Source organism: Bicyclus anynana, chromosome 26 (genome assembly GCF_947172395.1).
Source record: "Bicyclus anynana chromosome 26, ilBicAnyn1.1, whole genome shotgun sequence".
Lineage (NCBI taxonomy): Eukaryota > Metazoa > Arthropoda > Insecta > Lepidoptera > Nymphalidae > Bicyclus > Bicyclus anynana.
The window spans coordinates 6,091,651-6,118,979 of record NC_069108.1 but is presented as its reverse complement, the minus strand read 5'-3'; the positions used below and the strand labels follow the sequence as shown (position 1 = coordinate 6,118,979).

General features: G+C 39.0%; 2 protein-coding genes across 2 annotated transcripts in view; one reads left to right on the top strand and one right to left on the bottom strand.

Annotated features, from left to right (window-relative positions):
- The window catches only part of LOC112053910 (modular serine protease), a 44,197-nt gene extending 35,586 nt beyond the window's left edge, over positions 1 to 8,611 (top strand). Inside the window, exons 12-15 of the mRNA XM_024093518.2 lie at positions 169 to 290; positions 2,028 to 2,204; positions 6,219 to 6,378; positions 8,396 to 8,611. Of these exons, the coding sequence (XP_023949286.1) occupies positions 169 to 290; positions 2,028 to 2,204; positions 6,219 to 6,378; positions 8,396 to 8,586 (650 nt within the window). The 3' untranslated portion in view covers positions 8,587 to 8,611. The remainder of the gene's footprint in view (positions 1 to 168; positions 291 to 2,027; positions 2,205 to 6,218; positions 6,379 to 8,395) is intronic.
- A 3,440-nt stretch (positions 8,612 to 12,051) lies between these two features.
- LOC112053907 (probable C-mannosyltransferase DPY19L1) lies at positions 12,052 to 27,293 on the bottom strand. The gene is made up of 10 exons (XM_024093515.2): positions 27,061 to 27,293; positions 24,921 to 25,171; positions 23,945 to 24,150; positions 22,927 to 23,104; positions 21,229 to 22,106; positions 20,092 to 20,204; positions 19,609 to 19,768; positions 17,935 to 18,060; positions 15,559 to 15,720; positions 12,052 to 14,121 (listed from the first exon to the last, which is right to left on the bottom strand). The coding sequence occupies exons 1-10, from the start codon at positions 27,149 to 27,151 to the stop codon at positions 14,094 to 14,096; spliced, it is 2,193 nt and encodes a 730-aa protein (XP_023949283.1). The 5' UTR covers positions 27,152 to 27,293; the 3' UTR covers positions 12,052 to 14,093.
- Between the last annotated feature and the right edge of the window lie 36 nt (positions 27,294 to 27,329).

Below are 27,329 nucleotides of genomic sequence, written 5' to 3'. Positions count from 1 at the left end.
CCGCTAGTTTTCTGATATAGTAACAGCCTTCTAAGCAGTATTCATGTTGGTTCATTTCACAGGTAATTTTTGTTCAAAGGCTTGTAGTCTAATTTGAATGTTGTCGCATATGGGACAGCATACATATGATATTTAGTTTTGCTGATATTTTGTTTTGCTGTTGTCCAGCTGCCCACTGTTTCTGGACCGACACGGAGAAGAAGTTACCGGCTGCTAACTTCGGCGTGGCGGTGGGCAAGTTGTATCGTCCCTGGAACAACCTCAAGGAGGAGGACGCACAGAAGACTGACGTAAGTAGGGTTGCCAACATTTCATAAGAAAAATATAGTTTTTTTTCAGATTTAGCCATAAAATAGATAGTACGCTTAAAGAAAAAAAATCATTTGTTAATAAAATCATATCATAAAAAACCGGACAAGTGCGAGTTGAACTCGCGTGACGAGGGTTCCGAATGTTGTTAATCTATACTAATATTATAAAGTTGAAGAGTTTGTTTGTTTGCTAATCTCAGGAATCAGGTCCGATTTGAAAAATTCTTTCAGTGTTAGATAGCCCATTTATCGAGAAAGGCTATAGGTTATATAATATCCCCGTATTTCTACGGGAACGGGAACCACACGAGTGAAACCGCGCGGCGTCAGTTAGGCGGCGTCATGTTTTTGAAAACTGTCCTGAAATTGTTAATAATTATAACTATATTTTTTTCGTTTCTTCTGGACTTATTTGTTTCGTTAAATATTTATCTAAACCTTAAATTATTATAATAGTATAGTAGTATTTAACAAATTAACAATCAAGTAAAAAGCTAACTTCTGTATTTTTTTCAAAATTTTTGGTTTGGAAGTTACGGAGAAAAGGGGGGGAATGGTGTATTTTCTTGAATAACTCGAAAACTATTTCAAAATTACAAAAAATAGTAGATTTTTATACAAGGGGCTAAAAACCCATTTTAAACGAGGTATTTTTAGCCGCCTAAATAGAAACCGAGTTTTTAATGGGTTTAGCCCCGCGTGTTACACAATACTTTTCACTAAGATTGCGAAAAAATAAAATAACTCGGTACAGTATTCAATGTTTTATTTTATTTGAAAATTAAAATGGAGGTACAAAATACTACAACTTTGGATGTTTCGGGGAGATGCTTTTACCCGGTAACTTAATTTCCGACTACAGTGAAGTTGAATAACGAGTATGAGGGGTTAACATAATTGTTTAAAAAACACCATGCGTAAGTTGTAGTAAGAATGCACAGTTGATCTTTTCTCCACTTATTAAATTTTTCGTAAGTCTTTTTTGATCCATCTCCAAATTAGGGTCACCATTCTCAATAGATGAAGACATAACAATTAATGTTGCGAAACATGTAAATTACGGTCACAAATTCACAATGAATTTATTTAAAAATATCAGGTAATTAGATTATTCACGACAATAATTGTTTTTAAATTCTCGCTCTTTAATTTTATTTTCTTTATTAATATAATTTTTTCCCATGAAGAAAAGGCAAAGGTACTACACCATACACCCTTGTCTTCAAATCTCGCTCTATAAATTCGCAACTCAATAAAAATGAAATAAAAAAAATAACCGCATTCCACAGACAAGAACGCTGCATTTTATTCCAATTCCAAGTTTTATTTTTATCAAACAGTCAGGACCTTAGCTCTGGCTCAATCGCTCGACGCGCGGAGCCATATAACCAAAAGAAGATGAAGAAGGCCCTTTCCGGATGATTCTACTTACGAATAAAACCTCCTTCGTTATAAAGTAGGCTAGTACTTGGCTAGTACTCGTAACAGACAATAATTAAAAAAACATAATTACTTTAGCCCCTAGAGGCTAATATGCTTGTTTAGCCCCGCCGTGGAGTGGTAATATGACAATGTTTTTGTAAAAATATATTTGCAATCCTCTTATCAAGCTCGTTTGTTTGATATACCAGACGATGCAGTAGCAAGATTTTTTTTTTAATTTTCATCTTGCCCCCAGAAGTGACCTCCATATCTTCATTCTTCATTGTTTCGCAGGTGGCTGAGATTAAACTGACCCCGCGCTACCAGGGCTCGGGCACCAACTACCAGGACGACATAGCTATAGTGGTGGTCGTGACTCCCTTCGTGTACCTGCCCTCCGTGCGTCCAGTGTGCATCAACTTCGACGTGCTGTTCGAACAGCAGCAGTTGGCGCCGACCTCTATGGGCAAGGTACGCGATAGCTGACATCGAGTTGACCTCGCGCTGCCAGGGCTCGGGCACCAACTACCAGGACGACATAGCTATAGTGGTGGTCGTGACACCCTTCGTGTACCTGCCCTCCGTGCGTCCAGTGTGCATCAACTTCGACGTGCTGTTCGAACAGCAGCAGTTGGCGCCGACCTCTATGGGCAAGGTACGCGATAGCTGACATCGAGTTGACCTCGCGCTGCCAGGGCTCGGGCACCAACTACCAGGACGACATAGCTATAGTGGTGGTCGTGACACCCTTCGTGTACCTGCCCTCCGTGCGTCCAGTGTGCATCAACTTCGACGTGCTGTTCGAACAGCAGCAGTTGGCGCCGACCTCTATGGGCAAGGTACGCGATAGCTGACATCGAGTTGACCTCGCGCTGCCAGGGCTCGGGCACCAACTACCAGGACGACATAGCTATAGTGGTGGTCGTGACACCCTTCGTGTACCTGCCCTCCGTGCGTCCAGTGTGCATCAACTTCGACGTGCTGTTCGAACAGCAGCAGTTGGCGCCGACCTCTATGGGCAAGGTACGCGATAGCTGACATCGAGTTGACCTCGCGCTGCCAGGGCTCGGGCACCAACTACCAGGACGACATAGCTATAGTGGTGGTCGTGACACCCTTCGTGTACCTGCCCTCCGTGCGTCCAGTGTGCATCAACTTCGACGTGCTGTTCGAACAGCAGCAGTTGGCGCCGACCTCTATGGGCAAGGTACGCGATAGCTGACATCGAGTTGACCTCGCGCTGCCAGGGCTCGGGCACCAACTACCAGGACGACATAGCTATAGTGGTGGTCGTGACACCCTTCGTGTACCTGCCCTCCGTGCGTCCAGTGTGCATCAACTTCGACGTGCTGTTCGAACAGCAGCAGTTGGCGCCGACCTCTATGGGCAAGGTACGCGATAGCTGACATCGAGTTGACCTCGCGCTGCCAGGGCTCGGGCACCAACTACCAGGACGACATAGTTATAGTGGTGGTCGTGACACCCTTCGTGTACCTGCCCTCCGTGCGTCCAGTGTGCATCAACTTCGACGTGCTGTTCGAACAGCAGCAGTTGGCGCCGACCTCTATGGGCAAGGTACGCGATAGCTGACATCGAGTTGACCTCGCGCTGCCAGGGCTCGGGCACCAACTACCAGGACGACATAGCTAACAGTGGTAGTTGCTTAGACCATTAAAAAGAAAGGACTTGCCCCGTAAACCGTTACCCCTCTGTCAAAGATCAAAACTCAATGACCTATCGCGTTTATAAAATCTGTTGCTATAGAATCGATGTTTTATTGTTGTAATCGTATCGTAAAAATGCCGGTTTATGTAGTTGAATAGCATAAAAAACGGCCAATAACTTGTAGTTTAGTAAAAGATGGAGTAACGTTTCATTTCTAAGTTTTTCTACCATAATTTCATCAAATTTGTAAAAAGTCAATTTCTAAAAAGAATCGATTCTTTTGACGGATCATCAAAAAGTTGATCAAGTAATCGAGTCAAATTTATAGTTGTGTGCAGTGTATGGACACAGAATATGTTTAATGGTGTTAAATATTTTCGATGTGTGAGTTTACCTCGTCCCCGTCAAAAAACGACAGACTTTTTTTTTGTTGAATTTGGTTGCGAAACAGGTCCATAGTCTAAATAGTAATCATCATATCGATGGACGTTCACATAGGCCTCTTGCAAGGATTTCCAAACTCAACAGTCTCGAGCCGCCAGCATCTAGCGGCTCCCTTGCAACCCGCTTGATGTCCTCGCTCCACTTAGTGGGGGATCGACTAAAACTGCGCTTTCCAGTGCGGGGTCGCCATTCCAGCACCTTGGGACCCCAACGTCCATCGGCTCTTCGAACTGTAGTACAGAGTTCGACCAGCAGCAAAAGGTGCCGGTCTCTATGGGCAAGGTACACGATATCTGACATCGAGTTGACCTCGCGCTACCAGGGCTCGGGCACCTACCAGGACAACATAGATATAGTAATAGTTCGAACACTGTCCGTGTACCTGCACTTCGTGCGTCTATATTCTTAATATTATAAAGATGAGTTACTACATTATATATAACCCATGACGTTTACAAACTACGTCGCTTTCTAGTTATTTTTTTATTTATTATTATTTTTACCACTAGAAAATCGGTTTAGTAGATCCAGAGATTGACCTCTACTAAACGATTAATACCCTAACATAGACATAAAATACGTGAATTCGGGGATAATATTTTATAAATATTATGCCCGAATTCACGTATTTTACGTGAACGGGAACTATGAAACTACTACTACTGAAAAAACATCTTGAGGAAACCTGCATACCTGATAATTTTCTTAAATGTCTGCGTGTGTGAATTTGGCAGACTGGGTGGACAGGGTGGAAAGAATCAACTCCCGAGGTATTTAGACGCACGAGCGTAGCGAGGGCGGCTATAGTCCGAGTAGGAATTGATTTTTTTACCCGTGTTAAACACTCTACTTTACATTTCGAATATGAGGAAATTTCATTTCGATAACAAGGAAATTATAATTATTGTCTATTTCTTTGGCCCGCTCTTGGAACGTCGGTAAAGCAGTCGTCAAATTTGGCCTCACCCCTCTTATTCTAAGAGGACACTCGAGCACATAACACAGTCATAAAGAGTCCCATTGTCTATGATGCAGGTGCATGGGATGGTCCAGTGCCCATTAGAATTCTGGGCTACCGATTTAAAATTCTATGATGGACGCCAAAATACAAAATATACAAAGAAAAATCAATAAAATCAGTCGACCCGTTTCAGAGGCCAGCGTCCACAGACATTTTTATTTAGTTATTTTATTTAATACTCTTTATTTGTACACCACAAAAAATAAAAGAAAACAAGCAAAACAGAAACATAAGAAAAAGTAGAATACAAAAGGCGGCCTTATCGCTTAGTAGCGATCTCTTCCAGGCAACCTTAGGCTTAGGAACTTATTAGGACAACTGTAGGTGGTGTGTACGTAATAATAATGTACATATACATACATACAAATAACTACACACTAATACATAAACAATAATACACAAATTATATAATAAATATAAATATCATAAAATAAACTAATATATATAATATATCATTATGTCGTATGATAAATATTCTAATAAAATAAAATATGTCACTAGTGACTAAGATAATATGTCTTAACGGATTTTTTAAACATATCAAGGGATTTGGATTTCCGAATGTCGACTGGGAGAGCATTCCATAGCTTAATAGTACGTACAGCAAATGAACATTTGTAAAATTTACTCCTATGGAAACATTAATAATTTAGTACAATATACAAATTCCTTTCGTAAGTGAATCCATTCGTTGTTGTTTTCTCCACTTATAAAATTTTTCCGTAGGTAAGTACCTATTTAAGTAAATGCGTCTCGACTTTGATGGTAACAGATTGAAAATTTCATCCATCTCCAAATTAGGATCACCATTCTCACTAGATAAAGATAACAATTATTGTTGAAAAATATGTAAGTTGTTTTTTAAATTCTCGCTTTTTAATTTTATTTTTTTCACATGAGAAAGAGGCAAAGGTATTCCCCGTAAAGGATGTCCCATGTCTTCAAATCTCGCTCTATTCGCAACTCAATAAAAATGAAATAGAAAAATAAACGCATTCCACAGACAAGAACGCTGCATTTCATTCCAATTTAAAGTTTTTTATTTATTTTTCAAAACAATCAGTGCCTTACCTATAATGATTCTATTTTCGAATAAAACCTCCTCCGTTTTATAGTAGGCTAGTACCTGGCTAGTACTCGTAACAGACAAGAATTAAAAAAACAAAATTACTTTAGCCCCTAGAGGCTAATATGCTTGTTTAGCCCCGCTGTGGAGTGGTAATATGACAGTGTTTTTGAGCAAGAGTAGTGAAAACGACATTTCTATAATGAGTGTCAATCCTGTTCAGGGGCTGGCCCCTTAAGGTGGGACTGGGCCCACCTTTGAAAATAATCCTAGATACGCCAATGCGCAGGTGGCCGGCTGGGGGCTGACGACGGCGGCGGGCGGCGCGTCGCAGGTGTTGAAGGTGGTGCAGATGCCGGTGGTGGCCATCGACGAGTGTCGCGCCGTGTCGCCGCCCAGCTTCCGCGTGCATCTCACCAGCGACAAGTTCTGCGCCGGGTACACCAACGGTGAGTGGTTCCTTCCTCCTTCTCTTCTTAAGAGCGCGCAGCGCGTCGATACGATATGGATCAAATTCGAAGCGCAAACGAGACGCCGAATTATGACTTTCACGTGAGTGAAAAGCACGGAGCGATTGACGCGCGACGCAAATTTTATGACGTGAGCGCCAAAACCATTTCTACCGAATTGCAAGTAAATTAATCAACATAACGAAAAACAAACTGGCCATGTTCAAGATATATACCTAATTTTCTATACAAAACAAAAATTTAAGAAGATAGATACTTAGTTTGCTTTTCTTGAGATTGAAAGCAAAATGTGAGCAAAACATGTATTTTTCAAAAAAATAAACTATCGAGAAAAGTTTTACAAATTGTGTATTTTGTATAGTCATAACGAAGCTAACTAAAACTAAAAAGCACTTTGAAATATCATTTACCCAAATATCAGGCTCCTAACTTTTCCAGAATCTTAGATCCAGAACCATTTGTAACCACCAAATTACATATTGCACACTCTTAATCGTTCACTCTTGGCAGAGTGGTCGTGGTTGCAGCGATGAGCAACGCCTTCTGAGCAATGCTCCTCCACTTTTGGCGATTGGCTGCGTTATGAGTACACTCCACCCATGTATGATTGTGCAGCAGTCTTGACTAAATCTGGTCTGGGTCTGGTGATGAAGACGGGAGATAGTTAAAGGGAACTCCTCAACGGTTTACAGTAGCTACCTTGTGTTTGGGCTTGATTAATGTGTATTGATGAGAACTTTGCATCTAGGCGTGTTGTGACTGTCATTAGGGGTCTGGTGATGGAGACGAGGGACAGTTAAGGCAACTTGTCAACGGTTAACGGTAGCTACCTTATGTTTGGGCTTGATTAATTTGTATTGATGAGAACTTTACATCTAGAATGAATGAATTTGAATTTAGAATGTTCATATTTCGTAGGGATAAATGGGGAGTGATGTATATAAAGGTTAAAGTAGTATTTTTTAAATTGGTTTGATTGATCGAGTTACTAATCATAAGAAAATAACGTCGTGGTTAAATAGACTCGGAAATATGCATAGTACAAAAATGGTCATGGTAGAGTCATGAGAGTTTTTACAGAGCTCTTTACACGACGAAAACAATTACAATAATGACACATTGATTCTATTGAAGTCGTTTTTTATAAACGCGTTAGATCATTGATCGTATACTTTGACAGCAGGGTAACGTCTAGCAAGTCAGGTCTCTATATAATTTGTCTGGTAAGAACGGGTAAGTCTACAGTACTACCAACTTCACCATAGAGGTCGTCATAAATAATTTGCTTAGCGCTCACAGGTTCCTCGTTACAGGTGGTATTAACATTCATTATTTATGTTTTTGTGGAGAGGTATCAGTGTTGGAATAAATAAGTGGGTATTTGATGACTTGAGCTCAGTTGTTTGTTAGGCAGCGTAAACACCGTCACGCTGCCAGTCGCGTTAGTGATTTTGTGCAATAATTGTTTAGTGTGGGCATGGAGAACATCTCGGGCAGGGAAGGCGAGTATTGGCTAATCGGAAGGGATCCCTTAAACCTACTCCCAAGGTCACAAGTCCTGGGACCTGCTCGAGGTGTTTCCTCTACCACAGAATAATGGTACATTCACTGTCGCTGCTACCCGTCACGTCGACGACCTCCGTGGCGCAGTGGTATGCGCGGTGGATTTACAAAACGGAGGTCCTGGGTTCGATCCCCAGTTGGGCAGATTGAGATTTTCTTAATTGGTCCAGGTCTGGCTGGTGGGAGGCTTTGGCCGTGGCTAGTAACCACCCTACCGGCAAAGACGTATCGCCAAGCGATTTAGCGTTCCAGTACGATGTCGTGTAGAAACCGAATGGAGTGTTGTTTTTCATCCTCCTCCTAACAAGTTAGCCCGCTTCCATCATCTGCATCTGCATCATCACTTACCATAAGGTGAGATTGTCAAGGGCTAACTTGTAAATAATAAAAAAAAAAAATACGTCAGACTCAGGCTTTTTTTCTTTTTTTTCAGGCACAACACTATGCCAGGGCGACAGCGGCGGTGGGCTGGCGTTCCCATCACTAGAGCAAGGCGTAGAGCGACATTACTTGCGCGGAATCGTCTCAGTGTCGCCCGCAGATGACAACGCATGCAACAAAGATGCACTAGTCGCGTTCACGCAGATCACCAAACACGAGAATTTCGTCAAACCCTATCTGTAATACGCAATATACTTGGTCTACTAAATGTGTTTCATTCATTCATTCAATCAATCAATCAATCAATCAATTTTATTTCGCCAGAATATGGTACATTTACATAGGTCTTATATTATATTTTAACACATATCCTGCCATAGTTGGCGTGCAAAAGTTAACAGATCTTACAAATTAATTTACAAATTACAAAGGGGATTGTCCATTCCCGGCCCAGACATTTCGTCCCCGCCCCCCACTTTTCATAGAACTTAAAAATACTTGATAATTTTTGTTTAATAATGAATACATTACTTTATCCATACCAAAAAATAAGTTTCACAACGATAATTGACAATATTATAGTTGTTTTATGAGATTTTTTGAAGACACGAACATGAACAGTGTTGCCAACTAAGTGAGTTATTTGCTTTAATCGATATTTAACCGAATAATAATAATCGATCTTAATCTAAGTGATTTTGTTGAATACAACTAAATCACCTGGAAAAAACAAATAATAAAAAAAAATAATGAAAATAAAACAAAGTTCGAATTAATTAATGTTAATATAAATGTCAATCAAAAATGTCAATATAAATGTCACTTTTATGGTCAATGTCCCTATTTCAATTTTTCATTCATGTAATCATTGACGGTATAGTACAACTTTTTCATTAATAAATCAATTAATGTCTTCCTAAATTTATTTACAGCTATTTTTTTTATGTATTCAGGTAGGTGATTACCGCCATGCAGTATACATTTTTGCTGGTAACTTTGTGCCTCTGCATAGGTATACATCACTATCATTATCATTATCATTATCATTATTATCTTACCACCCTTTTATTTCTCTGGGACTAACATTCCGAAGGACCACTATAAAGGTGAATAAATATTATGACCTAACAAATGAACTAACTAAAAATGGCTATGTAGTCAGTCTGTACGCCGTAGAAGTAGGTGCGAGAGGATTACCAGCAAAATCTCTCTATAACTTGCTTAAAGACCTTGGCCTCTCTAGAAGTGCAGCTAGTTCTATATTAGAACGAGTATCCAAAGCTGCTTTAATAGGATCTTACCAAATTTGGCTAGGTAGGGAGAACAACACGAGCAGAGAATGGGGAGTGTTGATCGATCGTCAAGGAATTCCTTAACCCTACATCCTGTAGTCACAAGTCCTGGACTTTGCTTGGTGTTTTTCTCTCTACCACGCGATGGACCCGGCACCCGCACGGTGAATCCATGGAATGCTAAGATATTCGTCTCTGCCTTAATCTCAGACCAATTATTGTATTGGACCTGCCTCACTAGACGTTACTTTTCTTGTCAAAGAATATGATCAACGATCTAATGCGATTACAAAAACTGTCTCTATAGAATCGATGTTAAATAGTTGTAATTGTGTTCGTCGATTAAAGAGCTCTTTAAAAATGTTTTTGTGAAGTTGAAGGAGGTGTAAAAAACGGGCAAAAACTTCTAGTTTAGTATATGATATATACCAAATCGAAGCTCGTTTTCCTCAGAAAATGACAGATAATTTTGCTTGTGACTATGAGTGTGATACAGGTCCTTCTATAATTGGTCTGAGGCCTTAATCCACTTCCTGAGAAACATGGTAGGTACCTACCATTTTTCAGTTGCCAACCGTACTATAATAATTAGTATTGTAGGAAATAGTATAGTCAGAGTCGGTTATGAAATATCGGCGGCAAGCGATGTCGTCGCCGACTGCAATCGTCGGTCGAGTTACCGCTCGTGTAAATGAACCCTAAGTAATAGGTATTCCCCTTACATTATTAAATATACCGAAGTATTTTTATAAAGGGACTAGCGGACCCGGTCAAGCTTCGTTTTGACATAAGTGCACTTATTCTCTATCCCTACTCTACCCTTCTATACCTCTACCCCTATCGCTCGACTCTTAAACGTTTGTATGGGAAATAGAAAAGGGCAGTTTTTAGGGTTTTCCCGGAAATTATTTGATTTTTTCTCACCTTTTAAACCTTCCCTATACCTCCACAAACATTTGAAGACCAAGATAAGATAAATCCGTTAAGCCGTTCTCGAGTTTTAGCGAGACTAACGAACAGCAATTCATTTTTATATATATAGATATCATCATCATCATATCAGCCGATGGACGTCCACTGCAGGACAAAGGCCTTTTGTAGGGACTTCCAAACATCACGATACTGAGCCGCCTGCATCCAGCGAATCCCTGCGACTCGCTTGATGTCGTCAGTCCACCTAATGGGGGGTCGACCAACACTGCGCTTTCTAGTGCGAGGTCGCCATTCCAGCACCTTGGGCTCTTTTTTTTTTTTTTTTTTTCTTTTTTTTTTTTTAAAAAGAATATTTGCCATATCTTTTTTTTTATAATATGACCAATATTCCCATTCCCCTCCAACTAGTCGGGAAAGACTGTGCTAGGAGTGGGTACGACAATAAACCAACGGGGCGGGGATCGAACCACCACCCCTCGGTGATGAGTCCGACCGCTCTTACCGTTGAGCTATTGAGGCTATTTCTTCGAACTATGTTTCGCGACTCTTCAGTTTTGCAACTCGTTGAGCTATGTCGGTGATTGGTTCTTCTGCGGATCTCCTCATTTCTGATTCGATCACGCAGAGATACTCCTAACATAGCTCGTTCCATCGCCCGCTGTGTGACTCTGAGCCTTATGAGACCCATATAGACCCATTCAAAGTGTTTATTAAACGCAAGCTTTTAATAGTCTTATTATAGTGTTAATGAGTATTGAAATTATAAAAAGCTTGTTGTTAAACTGTATTATACGACTGTGTGCTTAGTTTTAAATAAGTTTGTAAAATGGTGATAAATAAAAAAAATAAACCTTGGCTGAGTTTGTTGTGGGCTCTTTTTTTTTTTTTTTATTCGTTACAAGTTAGCCCTTGACTACAATCTCACCTGATGGTAAGTGATGATGCAGTCTAAGATGGAAGCGGGCTAACTTGTTAGGAGGAGGATGAAAATCCACACCCCTTTCGGCTTCTACACGGCATCGTACCGGAACGCTAAATCGCTTGGCGGTACGTCTTTGCCGGTAGGGTGGTAACTAGCCACGGCCGAAGCCTCCCACCAGCCAGACCTGGACAAATTAAGAAAATCTCAATCTGCCCAGCCGGGGATCGAACCCAGGACCTCCGTCTTGTAAATCCACCGCGCATACCACTGCGCCACGGAGGCCGTCAAAACGTGCTCTTCTCGGACCAAGGCACGTTTGGAACCCTCGTAAATTTAATTTTAAGTTTTCGAATGATTATTATCACCATTATCTTAAGTTTAATAACTGACGTTTCGAAAGAGCTTGTAAACTAAGACTATTTTGAAATAAATGAATTTTGACTTTTGACTTTTGACATAGTTAGCAACCAAGTCTCGGAACCATAGCTAATTGGCAACACGCACTGTTCGAAGACTTTTGTCTTCAAGCACTGAGGAAGGAAATTAATAAAACAAAACAAATAACTTTTGTAGTCATACAAACTTTAAATCTTTATTAAGCCTAACAAATGTATGTACAATAATCATATAAATACATTGAAACTCAGTACCCGCTGTCTGCTTCGCCGTGGTCGAGTAATAACACAATAATTAATAATAATCACAACTAATTAATACTTTGTTGAAAAAATTGCGATCCGATACTACTTATACAGGGTGCTGGGGAGTATTCCCCATAACTATGGGGTTATATATTTTTTACCGAAAAAATTATTAAAAATGTTCACCTTTACCGAAAAATTAATTAAATATAACATATGTTCTAAAATTAATATTTTCGGAGTAAATAATATATATTTCTTTTGTAAAAAGATCTTAAAATGTGTCCCTTAATCCTTATAAAGGAGATGGTCCATAATGGGCATGATGACTAGGTTTGAATATATTAATTTTTATGAAACATTCGGTAAATAAGGTCAATGTTAACTAATTTATATATAAAAAGCAAAGATTGTCTGGATATTTGCAAAATAAATGAGATTATAAAATTTTAAAATCTATTAAAAATCTTTTATCGTAATTAGATGAAAATTCATACAGTTTTAGCTTCCTTACATTAAATGTGACATTTTTTAATATATGAACTATAAACATAAACGCACAAATAACAAAGATATTAGTAATTTTGTCTGTACGCGCATACAAATCTAACGATCATTACATTACCTACGACGTCATTAGTTCGTACCATTTTGTATGGGGCGTTTTTCAGGGATCCTTTAAATCCCTGTAGCTCCGAAAGTAATGATCGCAGATATCCTGTTACTTTTACAAAATTGCTTTACTATTAGCATACTCTTAATTTATATACAATTTAAAAAAACTGTCATCATCCCTACTATGGGGTTATATAAATTAATATTTTCGGAGTAAATAATATTTCTTTTGTAAAAAGATCTTAAAATGTACCCTTAATCCTTATAAAGAAGATGGTCCAAAATTGTATGGAACCCAGAATCAGTCATTGTACCCTGGCGGAAATAAAAGAAAATATTTTTTGACTATTTTTTATTATACAAATCTACGAATTTACTTAAATTTTTCGAAATAATATTCATTATCTCCCAAGAAATGCAACACTAATATGGGTAATAATGGCGAATTTATGACGTTTTCAATGCAGTTATCGATTTGACGTTTGCTGTCAAGTCATGTCATAGTTGCTCTAAGGACGCCATCTTGATATAATTCAAAAACTTGGGTTTTAATTTTATTTATTTCTTTTCATTACGTTAGATTTATTCACTTATTTAGATTTTAATAAAATCCTTGTATTTTTAAAATTTTAATGATGGGGTACAAGAGTGGACCTAAAATGGACCATCTTCTTTGACGTATTTTAAAATGCAAGGATAGATAAAGGCTTCCATCTTAGACTGCATCATCACTTACCATCAGGTGAGATTGTAGTCAAGGGCTAACTTGTAAAAAAATAAAAAATAAAATAAAAAAAAAGGCATGTGTTATACGAATAGTCGGAATTATTTGAATTACTTTGTATGAAATCTTAAATAGGCTTTTATTTTTTTAGTTGAAAATATATTAGTTTTGTAGTTTGGCTCCTATAAGTGGCAACACCTTGAAGTTATGGGAAATACTCCCGAGCATCCTGTATATTTTTTCCTATAATAACTAATGTCATTTGGAATCCATCCATAATTTATCGTCATTATCTATCTAACCCCGCCAATCCACACTGTAGCAGCATGGTGGATTCTCAAACTTTCGGCTCCACAAACCCTTGTTCAAATTTTCAAAATTTCACCACCAGAAAGCCATGTTATTTGCGAGTGTCATAGACTATATTTTATCCTATTTATATGGCCTTTAATAACTATGAAAATAGTGATGATTCTCCACGAGGTAACCCTTTGGAAATATCAGAGAATAATCAATGACTCCAGGCGCAACCGAAGGCACCTACGCAGCGGAATGGTAAAGTGTAAAATAAAAAAAAAATACATATTCATCAGTCTTTTGTTTTTTTTTGGAAACTACAAACGTCACGTGGAGAAAGTTCGAGGCATGTATCTGGAAAGAAAAAATAATAAATAAAATAAAATAAATATATATAAAAGGGGAGAGAGGGGTTAGTAACAACAGAGTAAAACGGGGTTAGTAAAGTATGAATGAGTAGGAAGGGATCCCGGGAAACGTGAGGTTCATTAAAGTGAAGGGGAGGAAGGGGATTTTGATAACCTCCGTGGCGCAGTGGTATGTCGGAGGACCTGGGTTCGATCCCTGGCTGGACCGATTGAGGTTTTCTTAATTGGTCCATGTCTGGCTGGTGGGAGGCTTCGGCCGTGTGTGTTCGCTAGTTACCAATCTAACGACAAAGATAACGCAAAGCGATTTAGCGTTCCAGTACGATGTCGTGTAGAAACCGAATCATCACTTACCATCAGGTGAGTTTGTAGTCAAGGGCTAACTTGTAAAGAATAAAAAAAGGACTTTACTAGTGTGATAGGGGAGGTGAGGTAAATTGAAAGTAAAGGGGATGAAGGGGAATATAGCGTATGTGGCGGAATTAACTAGTTCGAGGTAAATTGTATGGACAGTGTTACGGGGGAGGCAGGGGACAAAATATGCGAAAGACTGGAGCGTAACGGGAGATTATAATATTAGAATATCAAGGGGCAGGGTGAGTAGAATTGGATATGAAGGGGAGGTAGGGGATGAATGTAGTGGGACACTAGGTATTAACTAGACTGCGACGGGATAACGTATTAGAATATCGAGGGGAGGATGAAGTGAATTGGACGTAAAAGGGAGGTAGAGAATCAATGTAGTGAAACATTAGGCATTTAGTAGACTGACGGGATAACGCATTAGAATATCAAAGGGGAGAATGAGGTGAATTGAATGTAATGGGGAGATAGGGCATGAATGTAATGGAACAGTAGGTATTTACTAGACTGTGACGGGATAACGTATTAGAATATCAAGGGGGAAGTATGAGGTGAATTGGACGTAAAGGGGAGGTAGGGTATCAATGTCAAATCAATGAACAGTAGGGCGTTTACTAAAGCGTAACGGGAGATTGTATTTGAATATCAAGAGGGAGAATGAGGTGAATTGGATGTAAATGGGAGGTAGGGGATCAATGTGGTGGAACAGTAGGGTGTTTACTAAAGCGTAACGGGAGATTGTATTTGAATATCAAGAGGGAGAATGAGGTGAACTGGATGTAAAGGGGAGGTAGGGGATCAATGTACACATTTACTAGTGACTACAGTACAGACATTTACTACAGTAGATATTTATTATTGTGACGGGAGAATATATGAGAATATCAAATGGGCAGGATGTGGTGGATTGGATGTATAGGGGAGGTAGGGGATCAATGTAGCGGAACAGTATTCATTTACTAGAGCGTGACATGAACGTATTACGAAATCAAGGAGAAGGATGAGGAAAATTAGATGTGAAGGGGAGGTAGGGGATCAATGGTGTAAAGGGATCACTCACTGCACGCCGACGTCGTATATCCTGAAGACGGTGTAGTGCTCGTTCTTGAACACGGGGTAGAAGTGCTCCACCGGCTCAGTGAGCAGCACGTGGCACAGTTTGGGGTTCGATTTCAGCGCCGGCACCTCTACGTCCCATATGTACTCGAACGAGCACCCCTTACTAGAAAAAAAAACGTTAAAACTACGAATTCTATAAAAAGAAAATACCTATTCATAAAATCTATATTTTTAGCAGAAGCTTCACAAGGGGATTAAATAAAAAAAAAATGTCGAACAAAGGTTATGATTCACAACACTTGTCAGGACAACTTAATTAACAAATCAAACTGTAACCAAAATAAAAGCCTAGAATGGCGGAGAATGACCTTGAGTGAAGTCACGAACTTGTGAACGATGTGTGTAGGGTTAATATACTATGCACAAAAATTAAGGGAGCAGAAAAAAAAATCCAAATTTTTGGGGGATTTTCAACAGGTTGTAACTTATACAAAAATGGTCGTACAGCAAAAAAATAAAAAGCAAATTGTAGCTCTAAGTGTTTAGTTTTTGGATCTGAGTTTGAAAATTTATTTTTGAAAATATTTTTCGAGTAATCATAAGAAAACCACCGAAAAAAAAATTTTCGAAATTTTTTTGGGTTTTTTTTTTAATCTACGGACGTGGAAAAAATTTTTTCGACTCAACCTCCATATGGACCTGATAGCTTGTTTATTCAGATTTAATTTCGTTTTTTTTAAATCTCGATACGAGCATTTCTCGCTGAGATATCGATGTTTGAATGGAAAAAGTTCATTTTGTCTTTGATTACGAAAATTAAGAATTTCGCTCTGAAAATGTCATAATTTTTATCAAAAATGAAAAAATTTTTTTTTTTTAATTTTTCTCTCAATTCTTAGTGACTTGAAAAATTAAAGAAAAAAAAAATTATGACATTTTCAGAGCGAAATTCTTGCTCCTTTAATTTTTTAAAAAATTCGATCAAGTGGGAAAAAAAAACGGTTGGCTGGATTGAATTGAAACTTTGTAGGGTTTTTGTGGGTATATTGAACAGTAAAAGGCACACTTAACGTCAGTAGTTTCCGCAATATTTTTGATTGGGCGCTTGATTTTCCAAAAAACGACAAAAAGCCCTTTTTTGGATGCTTTTTCAAATTCATGTAATGATTGAAAAAAAATATTTTTTTCAAAATTCAATTGCCAATCCTTGTAGAGAATTTATTCAAATTTTTAAAACCAACCTCAAAATTTCTGTGTGATTATTGGTTGCTGAGATATTGGTAATCAAAGACAAAATGATCTTTTTCCATTCAAACATCGATATCTCAGCGAGAAATGCTCGTATCGAGATTTAAAAAAAACGAAATTAAATCTGAATAAACAAGCTATCAGGTCCATATGGAGGTTGAGTCGAAAAAATTTTTTCCACGTCCGTAGATTAAAAAAAAACCCAAAAAAATTTCGAAAATTTTTTTTCGGTGGTTTTCTTATGATTACTCGAAAAATATTTTCAAAAATAAATTTTCAAACTCAGATCCAAAAACTAAACACTTAGAGCTACAATTTGCTTTTTATTTTTTTGCTGTACGACCATTTTTGTATAAGTTACAACCTGTTGAAAATCCCCCAAAAATTTGGATTTTTTTTCTGCTCCCTTAATTTTTGTGCATAGTATATCCTTTGATAGTTAGCTAATACTCTCCTTTTTCAATTTCTTTTTGCTGTGATTATGTAAACACGTAACATATAGAATATCGTTGGCTTTTAGGCTAATCCCACAGAGTAAAGAAAGCCGGTGAAACCGGTAAAAAAACAAATGTCACGCGTCTCCTTGACATTCGCAAACATACAAACTTTTTTCATAATTTATATGTCAAAATTGAACACTAACAACAATTACTAATATCAATAAAAAAAAAAATACTTCATCTCATTTTTTTAGTTTTGTAATCAATTTTTAAAATATTAAAAAAATTCCATTTTTCTTGAATAATATTGAAAATTACTGATGCGACACTTCGTGTCGTATTGACTCAAGTATGTATTCGTTTTTGAATTTTGTATTTCGAGTGGCTACGACACCGTCGTGTTCCGTACGCTCCATCTGCCTATTATTGATTAATCTGTGGCTAATCCGTAAACTCACCCGCTCTTGCCGTAGCAGTACTTGTGAACTCACCCGCTCCTGCCGTAGCAGTACTTGTGAACTCACCCGCTCTTGCCGTAGCAGTACTTGTGAACTCACCCGCTCTTGCCGTAGCAGTACTTGTGAACTCACCCGCTCTTGCCGTAGCAGTACTTGTGAACTCACCCGCTCTTGCCGTAGCAGTACTTGTGAACTCACCCACTTTTGCCGTAGCAGTACTTGTGAACTCACCCGCTCTTGCCGTAGCAGTACTTGGGCTCCAGGATGAGGTGCGTGGCCTTGAGGCGCGTCATCTCTTGGTAGTAGTGCTGAGACGAGAACTTGCCGTAAACCTTGTACACGGCATACGCGCGCTGTCTGCAACAATACGGTTTTGACCACTTGACTCCTAAATCTTACGAAGCATGGCTGAGAAAGTAATGTATACGTGTCTTATAACTGTCACCCAACCAAATTCAGCAATTGTTACATTTAAAAGCACATGCATGCTTTTTTCGTACAAATTCATGTGGCATGAATGGTGGCCGGGTTTTTAATCGACACTACTCATTATATTGAAAAAAATGGGACCACCCTGGAAGTAAACCCTACAAAACAAAAAAAGAATTTTCAAAATCGGTCCATAATTGACGGAATTATCGCTGGATACTACATAAAAAAAAAAAAACATACATACAGCCGAACGTAGAACCTCCTCCTTTTTGGAAGTCGGTTAAAAAGTAATAACTAAAAACAGTATTTAATGCATGAATATGTATGTATTAATTTAATATGATAATTATTTATTTTATTAGTGTTATTTTTATTATTGCAGTATAAGGAAATTGTAAAATTTTTAGTAAACAAGTTTGTATATAATATAACCTACATGAGGAATCATCGAACCTGTATAACTTGGTTCAGAGCCACCTGACAACTTTTAAGCCATATTAGCTATTGCTCCAACCAAATGGCTAATTCTAACGAGTCGTGCCATTTTTATTTTGTTGGCCGGCATTTTTAAAAAAGAGCCCAGAAATGTATAGAGCGTGAATGATCTCCTTTAATATAAACAATATTAATTTCGTGTAATTATATTAATAATATTAGCTATTAATTCAAATGATTAGTTCTAACGATTCGTGCCATTTTTTTTTCGTTGGCCGGCACCTTCAAAAAGGGCCCAAAATAAATAAATAAATAATAAATAAATAAATAAATATACTTAAACAACACACATCACCATCTAGCCCCAAAGTAAGCATACAGAGTAGCTTGTGTTATGGGTGCTAAGATATTTGATATTACAATATTAATATACATTTATATACTACATATAAATACTTATATAATGTATAAATATACACAGACACTGGAAACACCCATGCTCATCACACAAATATTTTCCAGTTGTGGGAATCGAACCCACAACTGGAAATGAATGATCTCCTTTGATATGAGTCAACTGCCCTATTAAAACGGGCGATGCGTGCTGCCATCTACAGGCATAAAGCAACACTGTTTGTTATTTTAAACTACCAATAGATGGCGCTGTACAGAACTTTGAAACAAAACCTTTGATACTACGCAGTTACGCCTGCAACTCACAGATGGCGCTGTTTTAAAATTTTTAACAGACTAAAAAGGAGAAAGTTTTAAATTCGTCGGATTCTTTTTTTTAATAAAACTTCAGTGTTGTGGACTATAGAGTATTTTTTTTTATTCTTTACAAGTTAGCCCTTGACTACAATCTCACCTGATGGTAAGTGATGATGCAGTCTAAGATGGAAGCGGGCTAACTTGTTAGGAGGAGGATGAAAATCCACACTCCTTTCGGTTTCTACACGGCATCGTACCGGAACGCTAAATCGCTTGGCGGTACGTCTTTGCCGGTAGGGTGGTAACTAGCCACCGCTGAATTCTCACCTCGCGTCGTCGTGCTCGTAGTGGGGGTGCGCGACCACGGGCCGGCGCGTGGTCAGCAGGACAGTGGCCAGCACGGGCATCGAACCCGCGAACGCGCCCACCGCTGACTCCTTGGAGATCCACTCCAACAATTCCTCTTGAGGGAAGTCGCTGAATTCACCTGAAATTCATAAGTGAACATCATTGAGAGCCGTGATAGCCCAGTGGATATGACCTTTGCCTCCGATTCCGGAGGGTGTGGGTTCGAATCCGGTCCGGGGCATGCACGTGACCTCGTACTAAAACAATCAGTGATGCGATACGGGGTCAATCGACCTCGTACCTCTTGAAGACGTGATAGTTACCTACGAGGTCAATTGACCTCGTCCCACAGTGAACTGTTAAGAAACTAAATATCACATATGAGTTTCACCGGCTTCACTACGCTGGTTTTAAAGGCTCATTCTGGATCATGTTTATTCTGTGATTAGTATAGATACTTACCAACATGCGACATTTCTTGCTTAACATTTTCCGCGAGTTGCATCAGAATCGGTACAATGACTATCGCGTACACCCACAGAACGTTTATGTATTTCGATATACATTTTGGAACTCTGAAAAACGTTAATATATTATATCAATCAATACATTCTGGACGGCCTCCGTGGCCTGGGTTCGATCTCCGGCTGGGCCGTTTGAAGTTTTCTTAATTGGTCCAGGTCTGGCTGGTGGGAGGCTTTGGCCGAGGCTAGTTACCACCCTACCGACAAAGACGTACCGCCAAGCGATTTAGCGTTCCAGTACGATGTTGTGTAGAAACCGAAAGGGGTGTGTATTTTGATCCTCCTCCTAACAAGTTAGCCCGCTTCCATCTTAGATTACATTATCACTTACCATCAGGTGAGATTGTAGTCAAGGGCTAACTTGTAAATAATAATGGAAAAAAATGCAGACTGTTTGTGACTTACAAAAAAACTTTGCATCATATTTATTTTTTGAAAATCCAGATGAATTTGAATTCTTTTCGCAGTTTTCAAGGTAGGAAGCTAAAAATCGTTGCACAGAGATAGAGGTAGGGTAGGGGTAGTGTAGGGTTAGGGTAGGGTAAGCGTAGTATAGAGGTAAGGTAGGGTTAGGGTAGGGTAGCGGTAAGATAGAGGTAGGATAGGGGTAGGGTAGGGTAGGCGTAGGATAGAGGTAATTTAGGGTTAGGGTAGGGTAGGGGTAGGATAGAGGTAGGGTAGGGGTAGGATAGAGATAGGGTAGGGGTAGGATAGCGGTAAGGTATGAGTAGGATAGAGGTACCTGGGGTAGGAGTAGGATAGGGGTAGGATAGAGGTAGGGTAGGCGTAGGGTAGGCTTAGTATAGAGGAAGGGTAGGGTTAGGGTAGGGTAGGGGTAAGATAGAGGTAGGGTAGGGGTAGGGGTAGGGTACGGTAGGCGTAGGATAGAGGTAGGGTAGGGGTAGGATAGGGGTAGGATAGAGGTAGGGTAGGGGTAGGATAGGGTAAGGGTAGGATAGAGGTAGGGTATGGGTAGGGTAGGGTAGGGTAGGGAATAAGCGTACTTTAGTCAAAGCGAAGCTTGACCGCTAGTGTTACTATAATATAATAAAAGTATAAAATAATAATAACTCACATATGAAAACGACTAGTCATAACAAGCGAAGAAACAATACACATTTGCGTCGAAAACAACAGCTTCAATCTCATGACGAGAGCGGCCATCACACCATAGACAACCATTTGGCACAGATTATAGAACAACGCCGGTTCTATTTTCAAACTTCTCATATACAACACGAAGACGTCTACATTCTCTATGCTCTTTTTCTTATCATCTCTGACAGCTTCTGTGTTCTCTATGCCGCTGTCTTCATCATCTTTTTCCTTTTTACTGACAATATTCATTACCTCCTTCTCACAACGGTTGTAAGCATCGTCCATCCAAAAATTTATAACATTAAAAAAAACTATCACCACAAAAGGTACAAGCAATGTCTTTGACATATTAACTATCGAAGACACAGGTAAAAAATCAAACACCTCAGAGCAAGTATATATCAACGTATGAAAACTTTTATAATCTGTGAACTTCGAATACAATATATCCCACACATGAGCATCCTGCAACTCATTGGTGTCCCCAAAAACGTTTCTCAAGTAAAAAGCTGCGAGTATTGTAATACATAGTCTGAGAACGACCAAAAAGCTCTCCGTGTAAAAGTTCACACGATTCTCAACCTTAATGCGTGTGTAACTCCCAATCAAACAGTATACAGTTATAACGAAGAAGTAGCAAGTGTGTAAGGACGATTTTAGCATGTCGTTCCCTTGTAACAAAATGGCTGCCGAGTGGAGGCTACAGAAATGGTTGTGTATGAATACGAAGAGAAACTTTGCATCGATGATTTTCAATTGTTCCATTACGAAGAAAATGGCTGTTTGTGTGAGGAATATGAACGGTGTGAATTGCCAGAATAAAAGGCTGATGGAATTTAAGAGCAATATTGGTAGCTGAAACAAAGAAAAAAATATCATTTAAATTGATAATAATAATATATTGTTCATTATCATTATACTAAATTTAAAAAAAAAAACCAAAACCGGCCTGTCGGCCATGACAGTGTATATTTTAACTGTTTCATGACGTCACTATAACAAATCCCTTACAAACGGAGCATTTGACAAAAATGAAGTTCTATAAGAAATCCTTAACTTTTATTAATTAATATCGATATATTCCCTCATTCCATGTACTACACAAAATTAATATTGTTTTTATTTTTATTTGTTATATATAAATTGTTAAATCAAACTAATTTTGTTGTGCTTGCAAACGCAGTTGTGCGTGCCATTAGTGGAACACAGCGTTCCATAATTGGAATACAGTGTGCCATAAATGGGACACAGTATGCGATAAATGCAGATGAAAGGCAGTTGTGCGTGCCATTAGTGGAACACAATGTTCCATAAGTGGAATACAGTGTGCCATAAATGGGACACAGTATGCGATAAATGCAGATGAAAGGCAGTTGTGCGTGCCATTAGTGGAACACAGCGTTCCATAATTGGAATACAGTGTGCCATAAATGGGACACAGTATGCGATAAACGCAGATGGAAGGCAGCTGTGCGTGCTATTAGTGGAACACAACGTTCCATAAGTGGAATACAGTGTGCTATAAATGGGACACAGTATGCCATAAGTGCAGATGGAAGGCAGTTGTGCGTGCCATTAGTGGAACACAACTTCCATAAGTGGAATACAGTGTGCCATAAATGGGACACAGTATGCCATAAGTGCAGATGGAAGGCAGTTGGGCATGGTGCGATACCTGCAGATGGAAGGCGGTCCGGCGCGCGCGCAGCTGCAGCGTCTGCAGCCATCCCTGCAGCAGGAGGAAGGGCAGCGCGAAGTTCTCGCGCTCGTTGGGCGCCCACTGCACGCGCGTGCACTCCGCGTGGTTGGCGAAGTACTGCAGCACTGCCAGCGCGCCGCCCAGGATGCTGGTGCTGGAAACATGAATGATGGACTTCATCATCATCAGCACTTTCAACTGTCCACTGCAGTCTTTGTCTTTTCTATCGGCGGCTACGACACCGTCGTGTTCAGTGTACTCTATCTGCCTATTATTGTTTATATCTGTGTAGTATATGTATAATACCTATATATATAATAATATTTCATAGCTGACATAAGACACCACTAGCCCCAGGTTATACAAAGTATTTAGAAGGACAATAAGAATAAGACAGAGGAAGTAATAGACGCCTTCCTAGCATCCGTCACATTCCCTCAATAAAGAAAACAACTTATGCTTGAACTCTATAAAATTAGAAGTAGAAGGCAAGGCAATACAATATCCGGTGCTGTGACGCAAGGTCTTTTTGCAGAATTTGACGTCGTCTGACAAGTTGTCAAAAGATAATTCAGGGTAGTGTTATATTGTGACAATCACGTCAAAATCAATATCAAATTCGCATATACTATTATGACGGACACACTGTGTTCCACTTATGGCGCGCCGTGTTCCATTTATAGCACGCTCTGTTCCACTTATGGCACGCTCTGTTCCATTTATGACACACTGTTCCACTAATGGCACGCTGTGTTCCACTTATGGCACGTTGTGTTCCATTTATGGCACGCTCTATTCCACTTATGACACGCTGTGTTCCACTTATAGCACGCTATGTTCTACTTATAGCACGCAGTGTTCCACTTATAGCAGGCAGTGTTCCATTTATGGCACATTGTGTTCCACTTATGGCACGCTGTGTTCCACTAACGGCACGCGGTTTTCCATTTACACTACATTCAGAAATAATAACCTTGATTTGTGTAGCACTTACCTAAGTACAGTGGCATGTAAGAACAGAGCCGCAACGGTGACTCCAGCCAAGCCCCAGATAGCTTCCAAATAGAATATCACCGGCACGCCAACCCCCACACAGCTCTTCACTGGGGTGCGACCCTCCCCCCTGTCCACCATGTGACACTCTTTGTGGTTAGTGGTTAGCCACTGCTCAAAATATCTGTATACCGAACCAATTAACACCTGAAATATTTTTGTTTTATTGATTAAACAAAATATCTAAATGATTTAGTGAAAGGACATGTCCCAAAATGGTCCTTTATTATTTACAATTTATAAGCAGGTTGATAGTATTTTTTACGGATAGAAGATACAAATCGCTGTTGAGAAAATAATTTTCAGAATTTTTAGAACACACATTAATTCCATAAATATTTTTTTCAGTAAAAGTGTTCAAACAGCCAATAAAAATACTTGGTACACGTCATCAACCCATATTCGGCTCACTGCTGAGCTCGAGTCTCCTCTCAGAATGAGAGGGGTATTGGGCCAGCGTGGTGGACTAATGAGGGGGGGTGGGAATGAGGGGGGGGATTGGGCCAGCGTGGTGGACTAATAGCCATAGTCCACCACGCTGGCCCAATGCGGATTGGCAGACTTCACACACGCAGAGAATTAAGATAATTCTCTGGTATGCAGGTTTCCTCACGATGTTTTCCTTCACCGATTGAGACACGTGATATTTAATTTCTTAAAATGCACTTAACACATTAACTTGGTACACACTAATATATAAAGCTGAAGAGTTTGTTTGTTTGATTGAACGCACTAATCTCAGTAACTACTGGTCAGATTTGAAAAATTCTTTCAGTGTTAGATAGCCCATTTATCGAGGAAGGCTATAGGCTATGTATTATCCCCGTATTCCTACGGGAACGAGAACCAATCGGGTGAAACCAAGCGGCGTCAGCTAGTGCTAAGACAGTTGAATACTACAAAAAAATTTAACTTACCTCTGGATGTATGTTGAATCTATTGAAAGCATTCACCTCTTTTGGATATTCAACTAATTTATCATAAAAAAGTTTATATATTCCAGCTATATACGGTTTTTCTTGTACTATTGTCTTATAGTACGAATAGTAGAAGCCCATTTCTGTCCGTAGAGACATTTCTCTCTCCAAATCCGACAGATGTGAGAAGTTCCGGTCGTTCTCAAACAGCTGTGAGACATATACATAGTGGATGCTCCCCAAAGCTATAGCTGAAAAGAAATATACATTTTTTAATGTAAATTATCTTTAAAAATCTTGTATAGGTCTGTTAACTTTATAACTATTTGTCATATTACTACATAGTGTAAAACAAAGTCACTTTCTCTGACCCTTCCTTCTTATCAACCCATATTCAGATCAGCTCTCTGCTGAACTCAAGTCTCCTCTAAGAATGAGAGTGGTTAGGCCAATAGACCAATGCGGATTGGCAGACTTCACAATGTTTTTCCTTCACCGTTTGAGACTCGTGATATTTAACTGAAACTTGCAGGTGCATGCTCCAGATCCAATTGGAATCTATGCCCTCCGGAATCAGAGACAGAGCTCATATCCACTGGGCTATCAAAGCTCTCTGTACTCTATCATATTATAATCTAAAGCCATACAGACTTCACAGAATAGATTAACTATATAACACATGTTCCCATGTGTCTTATTCATACAAATATCATATCTTTGATCAAATTTCAAGTACTAGTACTAGTAGTAAGTAATTTGGCTATCAAGTAACAGTATCACAAGGCCAGTCTGTCTGTGTCAGTTTACATTTTAATTAACCTACTTTATAAAATAGGTTATGCTATTTAACAGTCATTTTAGTTTTACACAGGCATTCTCGAATGCACTCCATAGATGAAAAATACACAGCATACCCTTTAGGCGAACAATGGGCCCACAAAATGTCTTTTTATTGTGTTGAAATCTCTCCAGTAAGTGTCTCAATGAAATTTAGAATGTAGAACTATTACTTTTTATTATTAAACAACAAGTTTTTTTTTCTTTACAAGTCAGCCCTTGACAAGAATCACACCTGGTGGTATGTGATGATTCAGTCTAGAATTAAACCAGGCTAACTTAACTAAACTAAGAAAATTACCTACTGGAAAGGTCCACTTGGTAAAAGGAAAGTAGGAAGGCCTATAGGAAGGTGGGTAGACGACATTACAGCAGTGGCTGGCCAAGGTTGGATGGAACTCACAAAAGAAAGGGACAAATGGAAAAAGATGGAGGAGGCTTATACCCAAAGGGGCCCATTATTAACTAGTACATAAATTAATTATTTAGATAAATATATAGATTAGTTAGAATAGTTTTAAGATATTGTTAAGTACTATCTAAATGGGAAAAATAAAGCTTGTTATAAAGCTTATTATAATTTAACTAAAAATCCACACATCTTTCGGTTTCTACATGACATTCCAACCCAGCCAGCACTAGATCAGACCTGAACCTGAAATCTTAAACAGACCTGAACACGGTTTCAGCACTACCAACTGTGCTAGAGTGGTCGTGAAAATTTATAAAACAAAAGTGAGTAATCGTACACTGTGAACTCAATAGACACACGTTTAATCTTAAACTCCGGGACACAGATCTGTGCAGACTCGTGTCTAGAGGCAGAGGAAACACCTATGCACATTTTATGCAATTGCCCAGCTCCAAGACATAAACGCAACCTCCACCTATGGCATTTCATAGTAAACCCGGAGGAGAAATGTAGTCAGTGGCGATCTCAGCGGTCAACGACCTGCAGAGCCGCTACACCACGAAGAAGAAAAAGAGTAAGTTCTACTGAGACTTACTTCTTAGAGTCTAAACCAGTAAACATACTACGATTTTTAACTTTGACAACACTATTTAAGACTGGACTAACTACCACTAGTCTCCACACACAGGCACCTCGTGAAGACCTGCAGAGCCGCTTCATCACGAAGAAGATGAGTAAGTTCTACTGAGACTTACTTCTCAGAGTCTAGACCAGTAAACATGCCACGATTTTTAACTTTGACAACACTTTTTAAAACCGGACTAACTATCACTATTATGCATAATACATACTCGTGATATTTTTTAATTAAAACAGTTAAAAACAACTTACCAAGCAACAGTATAATACACCCGTAAAATATCCTCGAATTAAGCGAACGCTTTGTCGTAATTATAGGAGCTTCAGTCGTGTTTTCCTCCATTTTTAACCTATTGATAATTGAATTTTATTTCGTTCATTATTATTTATGCAGACCTTGAAAATAATTGAGTACAAAAATTCCAACTTCAAATTCAGATTTCAAAAATAAAGAAGGTTATTTTCATTTCATAAAGTGACATTGACATTAGCCATAGCCACAGATTAATACTACGTATTAG

Coding starts and splice junctions, on each gene's coding strand:
- LOC112053907 (XM_024093515.2), bottom strand. CDS start 27,151: ATGGAGGAAAACACGACTGAAGCTCCTATAATTACGACAAAGCGTTCG. Junction 25,172..27,060: donor GTGTATTATACTGTTGCTTG/GTAAGTTGTTTT, acceptor ATTTCTTTTCAG/CTATAGCTTTGGGGAGCATC. Junction 14,122..15,558: donor ATATACGACGTCGGCGTGCA/GTGAGTGATCCC, acceptor TTTTCTTTCCAG/ATACATGCCTCGAACTTTCT.